General features: G+C 36.9%; 1 protein-coding gene across 2 annotated transcripts in view; it reads right to left on the bottom strand.

The window, feature by feature from the left end:
- Positions 1-21,657, bottom strand: part of ldb2a (LIM domain binding 2a) — a 59,541-nt gene that overhangs the window by 6,472 nt on the left and 31,412 nt on the right. Inside the window, exons 3-8 of one of the 2 annotated variants that reach the window (XM_084132298.1) lie at positions 16,263-16,435; positions 12,082-12,204; positions 9,728-9,811; positions 7,877-8,000; positions 3,907-3,960; positions 3,106-3,245 (exon numbers count right to left, since the gene is read on the bottom strand). In XM_084132298.1, coding sequence (XP_083988424.1) covers positions 3,106-3,245; positions 3,907-3,960; positions 7,877-8,000; positions 9,728-9,811; positions 12,082-12,204; positions 16,263-16,435 — 698 coding nt within the window. The remainder of the gene's footprint in view (positions 1-3,105; positions 3,246-3,906; positions 3,961-7,876; positions 8,001-9,727; positions 9,812-12,081; positions 12,205-16,262; positions 16,436-21,657) is intronic. The other variant, XM_084132299.1, reaches the window with a different exon arrangement.

Raw genomic sequence — 21,657 nt, 5'->3', positions numbered from 1 at the left:
CTTGTCTAATTAGATGTAGCCTGTGGCTAAACCCACACTGAGCCGCCCACAGCTAAACACAGGCTACCTGAATGAATGATCCCAAACTGGCTCAGCATCACCTGGATCTGAGCTCGAGGTGCACAGAAAGCCCTCATTTGAGCTGGACATTTTTTAAGACTGGAGAAAAATTTCAATCCATTCACATAACAACTATCCAACTTGTTATTATTGAAATCATAATTTCAGGCCAAAAATATGATCACAAGAGGGCACTGTTGTAATACTGTTGAACGCAAGACCCCCTCCCCAACCCGGTGATCACATGATCAGCTCATTGTGATTGGGCTCACGTAGGAGGCCGATCAGGCAGCATGCGATGACTGCACAGACAAAGCCAAGTGGCCACGCTACATATGTAACCGGCGTGTTCCTCTCCACGATGCGCAGCGACATTGCTTACAATGAGGCTTGCTGCTTCGAATGGGGAGTAAAATGAAGAGCGTTGTGACACACACCCGTATGACCACAACCACACACACACACACACACACACACGAGCTATATGATAATGAGTTCTGGCACAGAGCCAGTTGCTCACACCAACAATTTGCTCACTGCTTATGTGAATGTGTCTGCTGTCCTTAAAATGATGGACACTGGCTAGATACAAGCAGGACAAAATATATGCAATTAGAGTTACCTACACACAGAGAGAGAAATTATATATATATATATATATATATATATATATATATATATATAACATATGACATATAAAATGTTATATGGTCATATACATGAATATATAATGGAATTATATGGAATATTTAATTTAAAATTCAATTACATCATACAGATCAGGGCTGTTATTGTTAACTAAATCTAAAAAGCTGAAATAAATTTCTTATTTTATATAATACATTTATTTTTTATTTTATAATAATATAATATGAACATATATAATTGACTATATATTAGGCATTGGCCATCCTGTTCACTAGATATTGGCATTGGATTTTGAAAAAAAAAACCCTGTATATATATACACATGTATATTGTTCGATCATTATTAAAAAGCTGAGCTGAAGAAAAAAGTTAAAATAAAGGCTCGATACAATTGTATTTTTTTTTTTTTTTTTGATAATTCTTCTTGTAAAGAAAAACAATTTTTTTGCCATCTGAGCATGTAAGCAAACATCTCTGGGTGTCTCTTCTCTTTAATCTCCTCTTTGGCATTCATGTATCCAAGTGTCCCTGAACTCCAGGGGAAAAGCCACGCACTACAAATCCCATCATCCATCTGCAAACAAATTTACCGCCTCACAATACCACTCCCCAAAACAGCTTTAGCACTCGTGTGTTGTGCGTTTGACCCTGCGGTGTGCAAACTGGGAGAGCACATCAACCGCTAGAGTAATGCCTGAAAAGGAAGCCTGGGGGATAAAGAGGCACTCTGGGATAAATGCCTCTGTATTGGGGTTAAACACTGTAAGTGGGTAATATAGGAATTGAAAATAAGGGCTAAGGAGTCTCTCTCTGTGAAGGTGCTGAGAGTGTATTTACTTTGGCATTGGAATTGAATATGTTTTATATGTGTGTAATGGCCCAAAACTCAAACCATGAACAAAGTAATATCACATTATTATAACATGTCAACACGGTAATGTGTCAATAGTTGTTAAAGGTGCAGAATCAATACAGATAAAATACAGTTTAAAGGAAAGTTCACCCAAAAACCTGTATGAATTTCTTATTTCCGTGGAACACAAAAAGAGAAATTTTGATGGTGCTTGTCACTTGTAATTGCACTATTCAACGCAATTCAAATAAAACATCTTAATAGTATTCCATACAACCCATCCGCTATAATATGTCTTTTGAAGCCGTACAGTAGTTCTGTGTGAGGAATAGACTGAAATTTAAGTCATTATTCACTGATAATCCCATTCCGTGTGCCGTTTAACAATTGCAAACATATCACTGAATCAGTGAGTTGAATTTGAGAACCAGGTCGACTGAGTCAGATTTATAAACATAATTCAATCTGGTTTTATAAAAATAATCAGTTGATTCACTGAAAAGATTTTACTAAAAAGAATGATTTGTTTATGAATCAGACGTTTCCTCTTTTTTCATGAACGTGCCAAGGAGAGCTATGAATAGCAAGAATATTTATATATTTATATAGCGCAGAAGTCATATGGACTACTTGTATGATCAGTTTTTGATACTTTTTATGTAATTTTGGAACTTGATGGCCCTAGTCATCATTAGTTTTCATTGTATATCTATATCTATATATATATATAACACACACAGACACACACACACACACGGCCCTAGACATTCCATAGACATAAATTATTTTTATACTGTACAAACTGTATATTCTATCCCCAACACTAACCCTACCCATGAACCTACCCATCACAGAAAACTTTATGCATTTTTACATTTTCAAAAAATATAATTTAGTATGATTTATAAGCCGTTTTCCTCATGGGGACCAAAAAATGTCCCCACAAGGACAAGGATTTCGGATATTGGCAACACACACACACGCACGCACGCAAACTGTTTATAATGCACATTCTTTAAATACTGTGCATATAAAATGTTTATTAAATTTCAGCAATTATATTTTCACATTTTTTATCATATATTTATTTTGTATATATTTTTATAATATATTTTATCATATGTATTTAGTAGGCTATATATTGAGCATTCTTTAGATACTGGTATCAGATACTGAAAATAAAACTTTTTTTACTACTAAAAAGCTGAGCTGAAAGAAAAACAAATAATTAAGACTTTTATGCAAATAAATAATTTTCTCCAAAAAAAAAAAAAAAAAAAAAATCACCTTTTGTGTTGTACGGTAGAAACAAAGTCACATGGGTTTTAAACAACTTTTCATTTTTGAGTGGACTATCCCTATACGACGGAATGAGTTATTGTCAAACAACTATCGCTGTGAATCAAAACTGCAAGCGGCACTTAATGTGTTTTGACAGCATAATTATAATCATATCCTTAGGAAAGCAATCAGAGCAAAATAGCATTAAGGATTTTGGATGGTTACAATGTGTGTGTGTGTAAATAAGAAGATTTGATGCTTACAGGTACCTGGCTGGCCAGAGTGAAGTTGTTGGCAGGGCTGCGTTTCTTGCCGCCAGCGCTGTTGCCTAGGCTACTGTTAGACGCACTGCTGGCGGAGTTCTTCCTCTTTCTTCTCTTGGTCGTGGTCTGTCGAGTGGGCTCTGCTCTCCACCAAACACACAAGCACACACAGACGAGAAGTATTAATAAAAGACAAACGCACACACTCACAAACATGCCACAATGCGAGTGCATGCACACGGAGGAAGAAAAAAGACTTTTCCAACATATAAGAGCACACAAACACATATGGGCGATTACACAGGGAAACAAATGCATCATGCTTTTTTCTTTTTTTTTGAGAGAGAGAGAGAGATTCAAAGAGCATTCAAACATCTCCCAAGACATGCACTAGTAAGAAAGAACCTCTGCTTTCATTTGCATAAATGCTCAACAGTGCGCACTGCAGTCTCTGCAGCCATGCATGCACGCTTATATCATTAATGTCTAAATGCTGTTTACTTTCATTAAATATCACAGTCTTTAAAATGAGGTTTATAAGTCCTGGATAACTTATGTAACACATTTATGTAACCTGTTTTAAAATACCTTTTAATGAAGAAATTAAACAATTTTGATTAAGTTTTAGTCAAACAAATTGCCTATTTACATTGACTACTGAAATATCCACCTGCAATATCTCTCTTTTTATGCTGAGCATTCATGATTCAAACAGAGAGGAAAATTTATTTCATAGGTTTCCATTTAGACACAGAATGATGTTTCCCTATCAGAAGATGATTCAGAAGACGAGACAAGTACCTTTTTTGTGATTTGAGGGGAACATTTCTGTTTTGAAGTTCTGTGGATGTCCAGCTGAAACCATATCCAAAGCAAGATTTAATTTTCAGATAATACTTATAATAAATTAAGTAGTTATGCATGTCCAGGACCAGAAGACATGCAAATGGAAATGGAAAGACTGCTGATAACAGCAGATAAAAAAAAAAGCATATATAACTTTAAATCGCACAATTGTTTTATTCGCACATGTAGAAATCTTTATCATAAATTAGTTTACACACTTTTTGTAAATTTATGCCTAAATACTTATAATAATAAGATTTCTTAAAATAACAATACATGTTTCTTGAGCAGCATATTTCTGTAGGAACATTTACAGCTTTACAGGAATAAATCATATTTAAAATACATTTGAACAGAAATAAATCACATTTAAAACATTAAAAAAGAAATAATAAAAGGTTTCATATTATTTCACAATATAACTGTTTTTACTGTATCTTTCATCAAATAAATGCAACCTTGGTGAGCATAAGATACTTCTTAAATCTTTCCAAACCCTAAACTACATACAATATACATACAAATAAAAGTTAGCTAATGTTTTAAAGAATGTTCTGTACAGCCATGTATTGTTATTATTATATTAATTTAATTTCAGTATAACAATCAAAATATTTGCCACATTGTTAGACATTAATGTAAATTTTAATGCAATAATGCCTGAAAATGAAATACATTTTAGAGGTTCTTTCTGACCACACACAGGGAGATTTGTGTTTGTGTATGACAGATTTCACATAAAGTCATTTCCAATAATAAACAGACTGTACAAGGACATTGTTTTTTTTTGTGGAGAAGAACCATTTTTGAATTTTATCAGTGCAAGTGTGTGAATGACGTACTAAAACGCCCTCATTTCCACACATACACATATACATGCGAAAAAAGGGCCAAAAATGTACTTATCAGTGTTTAAAGGCAACCTTCTTTCCTTCCTGTTCCTGAACACAAATGCTCTCCAGATTTTAAAAGAATGGGAGGAAAGAGGGAAGCAAAGCTAATAAGGAAACGACAATTACAGAAGATCCACTTCGATACGAATTGTGAGAAGGCCAGTGCTGACGACTAACGAGTGGACGAGGGTCGTACAGGGTCTCATCCACAGGGAGCGGATGAAGGATGTGTTTTCAGTCTCATACATGTCATGTTGTCACTGTTTAGATCATAATGTATAGTAAACCCTTTGTGTGTTCTAAAGACGAGTTTAAATCATTTCCATTGATTGATTTGACCCCCTGAGGAACATGCAAGCGACATACAAAGGCATCAAACAAGATGTCTAATCCCTTCGTCATCTGCCAAATGCAGTGTATTTAAAATCCCCATGTGGTGAAAATCAAGTTTTTTAATGTTGTTTATGTCTATGTGGTGTTTTTAATATGCTTTAAGACAAACCATGTGCAAATTCAAAAGTCAGCACCATTGCTGATTATTTTCTCCTTTAAACTGCACACACACAAATATATTGTATATATACAGTGAGGAAAATAAGTATTTGAACACCCTGCTATTTTGCAAGTTCTCCCACTTAGAAATCATGGAGGGGTCTGAAATTGTCATCGTAGGTGCATGTCCACTGTGAGAGACATAATCAAAAAAAAAAAATCCAGAAATCACAATGTATGATTTTTTAACTATTTATTTGTATGATAGAGCTGCAAATAAGTATTTGAACACCTGAGAAAATCAATGTTAATATTTGGTACAGTAGCCTTTGTTTGCAATTACAGAGGTCAAACGTTTCCTGTAGTTTTTCACCAGGTTTGCACACACTGCAGGAGGGATTTTGGCCCACTCCTCCACACAGATCTTCTCTAGATCAGTCAGGTTTCTGGGCTGTCGCTGAGAAACACGGAGTTTGAGCTCCCTCCAAAGATTCTCTATTGGGTTTAGGTCTGGAGACTGGCTAGGCCACGCCAGAACCTTGATATGCTTCTTACAGAGCCACTCCTTGGTTATCCTGGCTGTGTGCTTCGGGTCATTGTCATGTTGGAAGACCCAGCCTCGACCCATCTTCAATGCTCTAACTGAGGGAAGGAGGTTGTTCCCCAAAATCTCGCAATACATGGCCCCGGTCATCCTCTCCTTAATACAGTGCAGTCGCCCTGTCCCATGTGCAGAAAAACACCCCCAAAGCATGATGCTACCACCCCCATGCTTCACAGTAGGGATGGTGTTCTTGGGATGGTACTCATCATTCTTCTTCCTCCAAACACGTTTAGTGGAATTATGACCAAAAGGTTCTATTTTGGTCTCATCTGACCACATGACTTTCTCCCATGACTCCTCTGGATCATCCAAATGGTCATTGGCAAACTTAAGACGGGCCTTGACATGTGCTGGTTTAAGCAGGGGAACCTTCCGTGCCATGCATGATTTCAAACCATGACGTCTTAGTGTATTACCAACAGTAACCTTGGAAACGGTGGTCCCAGCTCTTTTCAGGTCATTGACCAGCTCCTCCCGTGTAGTTCTGGGCTGATTTCTCACCTTTCTTAGGATCATTGAGACCCCACGAGGTGAGATCTTGCATGGAGCCCCAGTCCGAGGGAGATTGACAGTCATGTTTAGCTTCTTCCATTTTCTAATGATTGCTCCAACAGTGGACCTTTTTTCACCAAGCTGCTTGGCAATTTCCCCGTAGCCCTTTCCAGCCTTGTGGAGGTGTACAATTTTGTCTCTAGTGTCTTTGGACAGCTCTTTGGTCTTGGCCATGTTAGTAGTTGGATTCTTACTGATTGTATGGGGTGGACAGGTGTCTTTATGCAGCTAACGACCTCAAACAGGTGCATCTAATTTAGGATAATAAATGGAGTGGAGGTGGACATTTTAAAGGCAGACTAACAGGTCTTTGAGGGTCAGAATTATAGCTGATAGACAGGTGTTCAAATACTTATTTGCAGCTGTATCATACAAATAAATAGTAAAAAAATCATACATTGTGATTTCTGGATTTTTTTTAATAGATTATGTCTCTCACAGTGGACATGCACCTACGATGACAATTTCAGACCCCTCCATGATTTCCAAGTGGGAGAACTTGCAAAATAGCAGGGTGTTCAAATACTTATTTTCCTCACTGTATATATATATATATATATATATATATATATATATATATATATATATATATATATATATATATATATATATATATATATACACACATTTTTAATTTTGGATGCCAAGGAATCCTACATATGATGGCCCATTCATATGATATTCTCTTGTGAGAGACACATTGTCTAAATGATAAAAGGCAACTCTATAATTACAAGTATAAAGACCCATTTTATCTGAAATATGAAAAAATGTTATGAATGTGTAAAATATTCTAAAATCTAGAAAATATTCTTTCTATTAAGTTGACACTGATCTTTTTGATGTATTCTATCTATTATTCTAATAGAATACAAAACCTCATAATACTCATAATTTATTTCTTTATATTACAATATATTATGATCTTCATTATAATAAATTCAGATTTTTTTTACATATTTAATAAAAATTATTAATTAATTAATTTTATTTAATACATTTTCTCTGCTTAATAAATTAATTGCTCTTTAAATACACTACAACAAACACTTTGTGCTACAATTTTTTATGCTATTACATTCATACATTTTTAAAGTTTGGCTTACGTGTCCAAACACTTTGGGGTCACTTTAAAACTAGCAGGTTGTCTGTTCTAGTATTATATACAGTCAATAATGATGGAGAGGTCCACCTAAGAATGTAAAACCACAAAATTCCCACTCGTTTTCCCTGATAGGTCCCACCGAAGAGCTGAATTAGAGCTTATATTCCCAAAGACCATGACATTAAACACACACATCCGTGAGGATCCGTTCAGAGCACAAATTACTGCCATTAGGAGCGTCCCCATCCCGTAATACAGTGGACAGTGATTTGCGGTTACCTGGAGGGGCCACCATTCTTTGCCACTTCTGGAACAGACAGGTCTTTAGGCAGTCTCTCGGGCTAAGGTTGTAGGTCTTGTGTCGAGACATTAACTCTTGCATCGGCTCCAGAATGACACACAACTGGAAGAAACACACATAAACATACACATGAAACATCATCAGTTACTGTCAGTTAACCCATTTTAAAGATTTAACAATATTAGCATTTAAATCACACAGCGGGTGGCCTGAAATGCACACGGATACGCACACACACACAAATCATTTCCCACTGACAGGATCGTATCCTAACGCTGATGTATCCTCTCACTTCCACAGGTCCAGGGAAACAATCTCTGGATCCGGGCCCACAGAGCAGGGCTATTTCTAGTCTGAATGTGAGGAAACCTACAAGCTTCCTTGTCCATCTCGCCGGACAGTTGTCTTATTGCGTCCGAGCACAGGAAACATCCTCGGTGTGGATCTACTGATAAACGTGCTGAAACAAATGCAGTTTTTTCAAGCGATGCTAATGAGTCACTTTTACGAGGTATTTTTACAGCAAGCCAATGCAAGGATCGTGAGAAATTACCCCTGAGAGAGGAAAAATGATCTTGTTTACGGGAATTACAGTGCACTGCTAAAATCCCAGAGGTTGACCCCTCAATTAAGTCAGTCAAAACAATTATGAATGATTAATTTTTTTCAGGGCCGAATGAGTCTAAGGCTTTTTTTAAATAATGGGAACATATGACAATATCTATCTATCTATCGATCGATCTATGTATATGTATATGTATATGTATATATATATATAAAATACATGATGGTATATACTACTGTATATGTATATGCACCATGGCTGATCATGTGCAGAGAAAAAAACAGGTGCAGATTTAGCTGAGGGCGCATAGACTTGCTGTTACAAGAGCTGCGTATAATCCAAATTTAATTCACAATTCAGCTTAGGCTGCTCCACTGCATTTTAACTCTGCGTTTATAAGTGAGACTGTGCGTTTAATGCGAGCAACAACAACGAAATGGCCTTTTTTCCTTCGCTTCTCCCAGCAGCTCGCGATAAACAAGTTTGTGTTTTCTCGAGCTCAGTGCAGAGAGACTCACAATGCCGCACCTCAAACGGGAACGCTCATTAATGTTATGCTAATTCTCTCTATCCAATTCATTTTCTCTCCCTCTCTTGTTCTCCCATTTGCAAAACGGAGCTGTCACTCACACTGAAATGACGAGAATAAACAAAGCAACTGTGAAGCTGGCTAATAAATTCTGAGCAGTGTTAACACACACACTCAGACACATTTAGTCACATATAAGTGTACAAATTTACATACATATTTTATATTACATTTTTCACTATCTATGCACAGTCTAAGAATAACAGTAACATACACAAGTTAAAAGGAATTACCATGTTTAATTACCAGGGTAATATCATGAGTTTCTGGACACATACCATGGTATACAGCAGTGGTTCTCAGCCTGTTTGACTTGAAGGCATTCTGTTAATATCCTCCCTCCCCCCCTCGCCAATATAAGATATTTTCAGTACTTCTCTCTTAGTTAGAGAGATATATAAATACATTTTTTTTCCTAAAAATGTTTTAGAAAACATGTCTTGTTTTTGTATTGATATACTGTATAAATAGACAGATATATAGGGATGGATGGATGGATGGATGGATGTTTGCTGAGGGCCCCTAGTGGTCCCTGGCCCTCTGGTTGAGAACCACTGGTATACAAGATACCACAATACTATAGAATTATCATCTGATACCATCAATGGACCATGGTATCTTCACAATACTTTTTCTGTAAGGGAGACTGAGCAAAATTATTTTTGTTCTGCTTACCCTGAGGTAGTTGAGGGTGAAGTTGGTCAATCCCATGCGGGTGATGTTTTTCGAGAGCTGCTCCAGGACTTGAGGGTCTTGTGCCTGTAGGTGGACAAAAAAAAGAAACTTATCACTTAATACAACCCCCAAAATCCACAGCATGTTTTCTAATGCTTCATTTATGAGACCCCAGATGTGACCACATATTCACGGTTATATTCAGATCTATATTTTGAATATCTGAGGGGCGAGGATTGGGGGACATGTGTCTTTCTCTGTGTCTATGGTGGTTGTAACACTGGAAGAGCTGTTATTTCTGTGTGCTGTAGAGATTCTAGTGATGCAGTTTATCTGAATCACTGTGATTACGCTGAATACATTTTTGATTCAGATTTTGGGCATTGAATCAAGGGTGTGCTGCAGCTGCTAATTAATATTGATTGACTAAATGTAAATTGAAATGTTATAGTGAATTTCACTATGAATTACAAACTAATGCAGTTTTTGTTCTTACTGGTAAATTATTGACCAGATTCATCAAGGTAAATTGTGTTAAGCAGCATGAGATGATTGACATAGCAATGACATCAGCCAATCATTGAGCTCCTGTCACTTGATTGGTCGGGGCAGTGTAAACTAGCAGAGTAGAGCAGGGGTTTTCAATTAAATTTCCAAGTGGTCCGGTCTCTATATTTACTTCCCAGTGGAGGTCTGGACAACACATTTAGCAGAATAGCTCTAAATTTCCATCTTGACAGCAGTAGTACTTTGTAAAAAATAAATAAAATAATTCTAATTGGATTTAATTATTTAAAGGTAGGATGAGATGTTTTATCAGGCTATTATTATTTTTACACTACAGTGTGTATGGCAGAAGGCCATGTGACAGAAAATACTGTATATTGTATGGGGGTTCAGAGTTTTCCTCTTGAAGTCTTATATATGAGTATATGAGTATCTAAAATACAAACAAGCAATGTACATAATAATCAAAACACTCTCATCTTGATCAGAAAACAGTAATTCCAGTCATTTCTAAATTTTAGTTGTTTCCTTGCCATCAACAAATAACTGTCCCAATTATAACATTGTTTATTATGAAATGCAAATGACATATTGATTAATAATGTTAAATGTAGATGAAAAGAGTCTTATAATAAATCATATGATAAAAATAATTGTATTTGCTGCATTCTTATTTTCGGCAGTGTTTTAGAGAAAATATCAATCTATTTTGCTGCTCACCGTGTTTCTGCTACTGTTGTTAAAATAACTGGCGATTTAGCGGTAGAGAAAAGCAACACGCAAAGAATGGAAAGGGCTCGACAAAAAGGATATAGCGCCTAAAGATCAGTACCATACACGACCCTGAGCGCTTGTGGTGTGTACTGGTGTGTACTGCTCTGTTTTTTTTATTTTTTTTTAATGCGTTGCTCACTTTGAACTCTAGAAACGGTTAAACGGTGCTACCGCTGTCAGTATGTCTCATGGTCCGGTTGTAACCAGGCCAGGGTCCGGAACCAGACCGCAGTACGCTTTGAGCATCGAAAACACGGTTCCTCCAATGTGCTCATATTCTCATTAGCCTTGATCAGATGAGTTTGACTGAATTCTTTGCAGCTTTACCCATGTGTACAAGAATGAGTTGATCAAACATGCTACAGTAACTTTTGCACTATCCTTGTCAAAAATCTTTTAAAGCCCTTTCTCCCTCATTCACTCTCTCTCCCTCTCCACCAGAATACATGGCCCCAAAGGGCCCAATTTAAGAGCATGTGAATTTTATAAGTTGCTGTGAACAAACTTTCTAAAACTACACTATCTCTGAATCTACAAGGGGGAGTGATGAGTTAAAACTCAAATGTTATTTAAAGCTAAATATATTGCTATTTAATTAATGCTTAATATATATTAATCATTGAGTCATTAAAAGTTAGGTTTTACTCAATTGACTTTTTGATTGTACTTTTTTAAAATATATTTTCCATCCAAGGCAGCTTTGATGTCTCATAATAAACAATTAAAAAAAAAAAATTCTTAGTTTATGCCATATCTAAATCTATGTTATCAGTTCCGTTTTACACCGTTATTTTAAATTGTAGTAATATTTCACATTATTACTGTTTTTACTGTATTTTCGATCAAATAAATGTCGTCTTGATAAGAATGAGAGCCTTTAAAAAATATAAAAAATCATAAGTTTGAATGGTAGTGTAACATTTGAGTTGGGAAAGGAAACAAAGATCAAAAACCGCTAAACTAAATTTTATAAAGTGAATAGCTTTGCAAAATAACTGATATACTGCACACACACCTCCAACCAAACCATGTGGTAGGACAGCCCTAGGATGGAGTGATGATATCAAACTCACGTGCATGGCTAGAATGCTCCGTGGGATGAGTTCCCGATACTGTCTGATGTTGAAGTGCCACGTCTTGATCCTCATCAGATCATCGAAGGCGAACTCCAGAATCAACCTGCCCTCCGTACACACCTGAGAATGCAAACATTGAGAAATCCATGATGTCTTCAAAGACTACAGTCTGCTGATATGTCCTTTGTGTTAAATGTCTCTCTCATCGTGATAAAATAAGTTTAGAGAAAAACGCAAACTCAGAGAGTTTCAGAATGCATCACCTAAAAGCAGGTGAGATTTATACCGTCAATTCAGATATAATTTCAGAGTAGTTCGACTTTTCAGAGTTTCAAGGCTATTTCCTAATAAAAGGTGTTTATTTTGTATACCTGAACTGAAGGACAACGAAATGGAAATACTTGAGACGAGCTTACACAAAAACAAAACAACAAAATGCTGAATACATGCAGAGGTCATAAACCATTAGCAATTACTAAAAAAACAGGATGAGAAAAACATTTTGCTGAATTTAGAGCTGCGCTACTCATAGCCCCAATGTTCTGTTGCTGGGGCAACCGGAGGATGAGGAGGAGGAAGGGAGAGGAAGGGGGATTGGGGGGGGGGGGGGGGGAGCGTCAGCTGATTAGTTGGCATGGCAACGGCAAAGATGTAATCCCGCCAGAGCCACTCTAATCAATGCCCTCAGCACAGATGGTCTCTGGAGGATCAACAAGAAAAGAGGCTGGCGGGAGAGCACAGCGCCATCACATGACCACACTCTTTCACATTCTCTCGCTCGCTCTCTCCACTTCTTTCATCTTCTGTATGCTTTTCCTACTCTCTGAATCGTTTTTTGCTTGTTTCACTCTTTTCCCGTCTCTCCTTTTTTTTATCCGTCTTTCCATCCCTTGTTCAGCACCATCGCTCAACACCGCAACATGCTGAGGAAAAACTAAAAGCGAAGTGAAAATGAAAGCATCTGTCTTTTCCTCTCCCTCTATCACTGTACTGCATCATAGCTGTGCTTCAGGATGTGTTTAAAATTTCAACCGGTCTAGCCAATCATTAGAATATTAAAATATAGGGGATTCTTCATATGATTCTTCATAGGATTATATGTCCAAAAGATGATATACATGCATAACAGAAAAAATGTTCATCACATCTTTTCATTGTGTTCAATCTGTTCATTTACTTTGTCATGGAAATGACATTTTGGAATCTCCTTAGTCTGGCTAAAGCTAATTTCATAGCTAGCTTATGTATCCTTAATGCACACAACAATACAATTAAAAAGCTTGATTGCAAATAAAACACCATGGACATTTTTTTTAACAAGTTGGTTTACAAGTACACTAACTTTTGAATAAACTTTATGGGTGAAAAAGTTGTTGACAGGTGAAATGTGTGTAAATTAGGATATTTTCACACACTAAATATTGAAATGTCTTATGTTTATTTTACTTTTTGTTTAGATGCTTTTAAAGGAGCTGTATGTAAGAAATGTATTTCCATTAATCATAAAATGGCCCTGATGTGTCACTAGACATTAAGAAATCATGTTCATTTCAAATACTTATATCACTGACAACAGTAGTACAGCCAGGATATTGTCATTTAAAAGTGATAGTTGCAGCCCTCAACTGATGTTGATGTTGTCATGTTGTGTTTTGGCCTGAAGCGCCACCCTCCACCTATCTACCAATCACAAAGTCAGTTGTGTTTCAGCATCCGGGTTGCCAGCTTTGCTCTAGTTAGCACAGCTGCAGCTACAAACGTGTCAGCCTACGTTCCTGCTGGATCCTGCAGCCTATCTGGCAACCTCGAGTCAGAGGGGTTAAATCTGTCAGTTTTTATGACCCTGGGACATAAAGAAATAGCCTGTAGGAGAAAAAACTATATATATGAATTTGGTTCTCCACTCTGTACAAATACACAAATGACTACAAAATATCTGCTATTATGTTTTTGACTATTTCTCTGAATACAGCACAAGAGTACAGTTGAGATTTTGTAATCAGTTCCTCAAAGACTAGTGGGTCTGGCCCAATCACGTGTTTTCAGACTCGATCGGAATCGGACGTTACCTCCCGATCAGGACTCGGATATATATGTATATATATTCTCATTATTTTTTAACACATCTATAGTTATGCGGTGGCACAGAGTTACGTCGGTTTCACACTGCACGCATTACCAGAGCGTAAGCAGCGCAGGAGCAGTGCGTATGGTGAGCAGGAAGAGGACACGCGCGTTTTGCTTTCACACTGGCAGCGTTTGTCACGCGCGGCTGAACCGCAGGTTGTGTACAGAGTACTCTATAATGGATAAGTTGGCATTGCTTTTTTTCGTTTTCAAATACATTTAAGAGAAAAGACTTGTCAAGAAGCTTATTTTATTAATAATTTAATTTATATAACTTTTGGTTCATCTTTGTTTTTATTGTTATGGCAACAAGTCTGTTTTTGGACATTTGTTTTCTTTTTAAATTGACTGTTTAAAACACAATAGATATCATCAATGCACTTTTTGGATAAAACTGCGGTGTATTTTGGCCATGATCAATGTATTGTCACTTTAATTCAGCAAAAGCGAAATTCAGCAAAAATAGACTCGGCGCCAAAACGATCGCGGCACAGATGCTCTGCTCTGCTACGCGCCGCCGCGCCACCTCTGCATGCGGTGTGAATGCTCTAATCTGTTAGCATGGGCGGCGAAAAAAAATACGCGCTGCACGCTCTGCTAACAATGCAGTGTGAAACCGGCATAAGAGTTAGGAGTGCAGTTCCTAAAAGCACATTACTGGCTTTGCAAACACTGTGGCACTTTTATTTTGTATTTGTTTACATGCCTGCCAGGTATTTTAAGTTGAGGTGCTATTTGTTTATATATTAGACTTTTTTTATATTTACTGTTGCACTAAAGTCCAAAAGTGAAGAATTTATTTATTACTTGATTGTTCAAGCTACCTCACAGAAGTGCTCTGTTTGTTAACAGAGTTGTTGAATGTTAAAATAAGGTGAATTAAATAAAAAATAAGGAACATGCTGGATCTGTTTTTTCGCTCTTCTTTATTCTTTTTTTATGTATTATAGAAGTATCGGATCGGGACTCGGTATCGGCAGATACTCAAAATCAAATGACTCGGACTCAGACTCGAGGGCAAAAAAACCTGATCGGGACATCCCTAGTCTCTATTCCTCTGCATGTCTGTAATAAGTACATGGGCTCTTGTATGGATTAAAGTGGATTAGTCCATAACAGTATGTGAAAATAATCGAAAGAGCTTGATGGACAAGGTAGAAACATAAAATCTGTTGATAAGTGGTTTAACCCTCTGATGCATGATGTCCACTACAGCTGACGGATCTTTAAAAGTCATTTTTTTTAACCATTCAGGGTGTGACATTACACCAAAACCACAATGGGCCGATGACCTTTGACCTTTTTTCATAATTCTATGGCTTTTTATTACTATAATGAAATTTTATTATTATTATTATTATTATTATTTAAGACAGCAGGGAAAAAAAAGTGATGAAGCATCAAGTACCTATTTCTTATAATCCAGATGACCCAGACGACCTGACCGAAGCATAAACATGTCAACAGGGAAGTTACTCTAATAAAACAAGTGATACCATCAACCATGTTGGTCTGCTTTAAATCAATTGCAAACAGCATATTTAATCAGTAAAACAGTTAGCTGACACCTAATTTTGCATTCTGTCAAATGCAAGTCTGTATTATGCTTGCTTTTGTGTCCTTGTTTTAATGAAACAGAAAATGAAATCTCACCAACTTGATTTTATTGTTTCTTTTTTTACCATGACTATGAAACCAATCAAAAACTGAAGTATATGACAACACACAGAGTGAGTATTGAGTAATAGATTCATAAAGAGCTTTCTCAGCAGAGTCCAAAGCATGAAACATATTTCACGAGGATTCCTAACAACCTCCATCAGTAAACGTATAGAATAATAGCTGTGATTAAAGTAGTAAATTATCAAGCCTGCCATATTTGTTTGTCCTATTAGACAGTTTACGTGTTTCAGATGCTTCTTCCACTGAAGTTACAACAATGAGCAAAAATGTTATAATAACATACATGTTATTATGTTATGTTATGTTATGTAACTCTCTTACATACACACACACACACACACACACACACACACACACACCCTCTTTACCTTGGTGAACATGGGCTTGCCGTGCTGTGTGACCATGGTGCACTGATCGCAGTCTACAGTGATGCAGGAGTTGTGGAAGGACTCTTTGGAGTGTTTCAGGATGTAGTAGAGGTCTGACACGCCACCCTCAAATACCGTGCTGAAGTAACGAGGGATGAGGGTCCGCCCGATTGCTGAGGAGGGAGACAAGATGTCATTTACATTGCATTTCATTTTAATGCATTACTAAATGACTCGAAATGTCTCAACATCTGTTAATTTCTCACTGTTTGTTGCGCTACATTATTAGTAAAGTAAGATATTGGTCCCCACATCCAAGCCATTTCTTGCAACTCTTAGTCCATTCAGTTTCTACAAGTTTTTCACAAATATGTGACATCATAGTTCAAACACACACATTTTAATGATACATTTCTGTTTTTAACAGTATTTTTGTTTTTTCAGCATTTTCATAGTATCCCAGCTAACAAAAATATGTTCTGAGAATTGTATTTCCATTAAGTTATAAAAACGTTATTTCTGAAAATCGTTTTAAAACCTTTTTTTTCTTCTTGATTATGCGAAAATTTAAGGAAAATTCCATTTGATCATTTTGCAAACATTATGAGAACGAATGTTCTATGAACCTTCCGAAACAAGTAGTAACATTCAAAAATCTTTAGACAAACGACCAACTAAAACGTTTCAGGGAAAAATGTTCCATGAACTATGTACAAATAACAATTTTGTGGAGAACATTATTAAAGACCAGCTAACTTTGAACGCACATCCTATTAACATACTGGAAGAATGTTTGTTCATAACTTGAGAACAGAACCTTTCAAGAATGTTAGCCAAAGTTCTGAGAATGATCCCTGTAAGCTGGGATGTTCGATTTTGGGGTGGCAAACCCCTGGATTGGACTCCTAGTGCCAATTTCAACACTCATCATTTATTTATTTACAAAACACAATTAAAAACGTAATGTTGACCAATGTGCTGTACAATCACACAATAAAATTACACAAATATACCTTCACACAAACAATGAATAACAACATCTGTTAAGAGCCTCTTGCCAATTAGCCTACTGAACCAAACGCTAATTCAAGTAAATCCAAGCCAGTCTAAGAGGTAGAGGTACATTTTGGCTAATGTCATTTTGTACTCAATTTTTGGTTGGTATCTGGTTGTCTACTTCAAAAATGCATGTGCTCCCTAAAAGTAAAACTGGGCTCTGTGATGCTGTCATTAAGCATTCCTACAACATTGAAAATATTCTGTGACAGAAAGAAAACTAATGAATAGACTTAATAAAAAGACAGATGAAAGGATCCTTCATTCCCACACCATTGGTCACCAACGAGATGGTAAGACTGGGAATTGTTTGTAGACAATTGTGGAAGATTAGCCTAACTGATATGAAGTATGTTAATTCATTTTTGTAAACTGTTTACAGTAACCTGCCTGAGGTCTCACAAAAAGTTAAGTTGGAATACTTATTCTTCCCTGCAGCTGGAGATAATTATACAACCTTTTTGTTGTTGTTTAACAATGAACAAAGACAGAGCCCCTGTCTGGATTTGTGGCCTCGGGAATATCTGCATGGTTCTTTTTTTCTCTTCTTATATTCTTGCTTCACTATATATATATATATATATAAAAACCTCTCTCGAATCCAGAAAGTATGCCCTGTAACAAATCATTTCAAATCATGGTTTCCAATAACAACAAACAAACATCATCTAAAACATCAATACATTTAATTGGGAAGCAAAAATGTAAGATGTATATTTTGAATATATCCAAATATAAGTTTTTTAACTAGATCTCACTTAATTTAGATAGAATTAACTAAGTAGATGACAATGGAGTGAGAAAATTAAATTTACATTTTTGGTAAAGCTAAGAAGATTTAGTCAGTTCAGTCATTATATATTATCTCTCTCTCTTTAGAAAGAAGTGAAGTGGAGAGTTTTTTTAAATATATTTTCAAATGTAATTAATTCCTGTGATGGCAAAGCTGAATTTTCAGCATCATTACTCCAGTCTTCAGTGTCACATGATCCTTTAAATATCATTCTAATACGCTGATTTGATGTTCAAGAAACATTTCCTATTATTATCAATGTTGAAAACATTGATGTCACTTTTGATCACTTTAATGCATCATTGCTGAATTAAAATTACCAATTGCTTTCCAAAACAAAATCTTACTGACCCCAAAATGACATATGTCTGAGTCACCTATTGAAAAGCTTTACATGCACATTTAGCTGGACATCTTTGGCCAAGAAAGTAGGAGACACGCCTGCAGAAACAACTTGTAATTTTTGCGAGTGGCTTTGCAGTCTTAATCATTTTAATATTGAAACTGAACGGACGAGCAGCCTTATCCAGCTTAGCGTCTGATTTCAGGCAGAAATAATCCATCTTACAGTCAAACTCCCCTTTGAGAGAAATTATGTTTGTGCCTCCAGCCCTGAGGGAGCGGAACGGGGGTGGTGAAGGGAAAGAGAGAGAGAACTTCATTTACCCAGCTTCCCTTAAGACAGACGCCACTGCCGCCACTGGTTAAAACTGCACGGGCAGAAGGAGAAAATGAAACAGCTGCAAACACGGCCTGTTTCTTAAATTGGCTAAAGTCTGGCATGACTAAATCAACACATAAATACTTGGCAGGGAGAGAGAGTGAGAAAAACGGGAGAAGAGGAAAAGGGGAGGGAGGGAGAGCCCTAGCTTGAGCGTATAAATGAAGGTCTCCCTAGTGGTTAAGACACAGAGTGAGCCGACGACGAGAGCTGACTGTTAATGAGAGAGTGCGAGAAAGAGAATGGTAGAGCGCTTCGAAGGGACAGTGAAAATAAATATGAAATGATCATGAATGAAAAAAATGGCACAGAATACAGGCGCACAGAAAGCACTAGAGGGAGGGAAGGAGAGGAAGAAAGTGAGAGAGATACAAAATGAAAGACTGACAGGCAGGGTGACAGCAAAGGGTGTCATGCTGAAGGGAGATGTTGTTTCTGCAGGCACACCTGACTGCCTGCTAAAGTTCTAGAGCACTGTGGCATAGCGGATGCTATGCCTAACCAAGGGGCATAAAATCACAGACACACTAACACACACCAGTGAAAACTAAAATAACAGACGAGCGTGTGTGTGCGTATGCATGGTGGTACCAGGGCAGCTTGAACACACAAGGAGCTCTATAATTCCTAGAGAAAGCTATCCAGGAATAACTGGATTGTGCTAACCAAACAAACCTTAAGCAATTGGTCTATTTTAACATCCTATACATCCAGTCTTTAAATACATGGTAACCTATTGCCAGGTACCACTATATTATCCAGGGATTGACCTCCACTGTAACAAATACAGAGAATTTAGATATTCTATAAATAAGACTTACTTAAGTTACTTTTAAAAGTAATGCATTACAATTCTGTGTCACTCCATAAAAAAGTAACTAATTACATTACTTTTTATGGAAAGTAATGTGTTACTTTACTTTTGGCCTACTTTTTCTCACCAGGGCATAAAGTATATTTGTGTTTTTTAACATACAAAGTTCTGTAATGAAACTTTAGATGGCGTAGGCTAATAGGTCCTTAACTCAAACGCTTGGAATCACATAATTCTCTATAGGGCACAGCTGATTGGTTCCTGCTGTATCTGTAGCCAATGAGATTGTGTGCTCAATACTTTGTTTGCATTTGCCTTAGCAGTGCAGCGCGCTTTCAGAAACCCTCCACCTTCCCCAGCTCCACCTGTATATATCTGCTACAGGTAATTCATGTACGCTATATTGTACAGCAGCAGCATGACTTAATTGCTCACAGCAGCGTGTCGTGTATGTATTGGCAGTAGCAAGTCCTGTACTTTCTCTGCAGCAGCAGCAATAGCAATAACCAACAGCAGCAGCAATAAGCAACGGCAGAACCGTAGCAGATCTATTCCGTCAAGACCAAATATATCAACATTGTCATACCCATTACCATCCCAAACACTTTTAGTTTATTCAGTGTTAATAATGAATCTGGTTTTGTGCAAATGAGATGAGTAAATGCATGCACACATTTTAGTCTAGATTCTAGATTTACAACATGTTCACATTAGAACATGAAAACAAAGTAACTTAATTGAAAACGTAAATCATATATTTTGTCAATTTAAAATGTGTTACTTTACTAGTTACTTGAAAAAAGTAATGGATTACGTAACCTGTGTTACTTGTATTGCGTTACCCTCAACAATATTAACGCCTACACACAAATCACCACATAACTCTGAGATATATATATATATATATAACCTGTAACTTCTTGTGCCAGTAATAACCAATAAAAAGGAAATACTTTCCTTAGGTCATTTATTTTCAGGGAAAGCTTAATCTCCCCACTCATACTGGCACTGTTGCACACTTGTTTATTTTTTCATGCTGTATTCATTATCATTTGTGCCAGATAAGAAAGAAATGGTAAAAGGTCCTAGTAGGATGTAGATTTTCCTTTGCTACCTTTAGAGGGAGCACTTCAAAGAGTCTCTCTTTAAAATGAAAGTTAGTCTCAGCAGGATTCTGACAATAACCCACATGTTTTTCTGCGTCTTTTTTGTCTGAGCATGTGTGGCTCTTTTTGCGTGTTGTGAGGGGACTCCAGACTGATTGGCCCATCTACAGAAGCGAGCACTCCAGAGATTGGATTAAGCAGTCACTTGTTTCGGCTAACACGTCGTGCAACATATGCCTCTCAAGTAATGTGTACCCAAACACGCAATTTACAAATAATTAACGTTGTGTTAATTAGGCACATTAATTCACGCTGTGCGTAAGCTCCAGGACGGATGCCAGCACTCACAGCCAAAAAGACAAGAGAGGAGTTTCGTTTCAAGTGGCACAGCAGACGGAGAGGAGAGGCTGAGAAGGACAGAGAGAGAGAGAGAGAGAGAGACATTGAAAGACACAGAGAGGTGGACAGAAAGGTTATGCAGAGAGACAGGCAAAACATACGTAAATAAAAGACAGACAGAAGTGATTTTGCATGCAAACAAAGGTCAAACTTTTCTCTTTTTCAAATAAAAACCATTGTGATTATCATTCTAAACCCATTGACTTTCTGACTTCAGAAATTCTGAAGACTTGCACCATGTTGCTCTATCCACGCATTTACAATGAATGGGGACTGGTGCTTTTAAGCTTCAAAAAGAACACAAAAGCACCATAAATGTATCATGAAAGTGGTTCACATGACTAGTGCACTATACTTTAAGTCCTCAGAAGAAGTCGTACAAGGGCTTCATGTGATGCCAAAATTTCGTTGTAAAAAGTCGTATTCACTGACAATTTTGACATATGTTCTTGCTGCATTCAATCAGATTCTTTTCAATCAGAACCTATTGAATCTCATCATTTCAA

This window comes from Abramis brama (genome assembly GCF_963993115.1).
Source record: "Abramis brama genome assembly, chromosome: 13".
Lineage (NCBI taxonomy): Eukaryota > Metazoa > Chordata > Actinopteri > Cypriniformes > Leuciscidae > Abramis > Abramis brama.
This window is presented reverse-complemented; position numbering and strand designations above follow the sequence as displayed.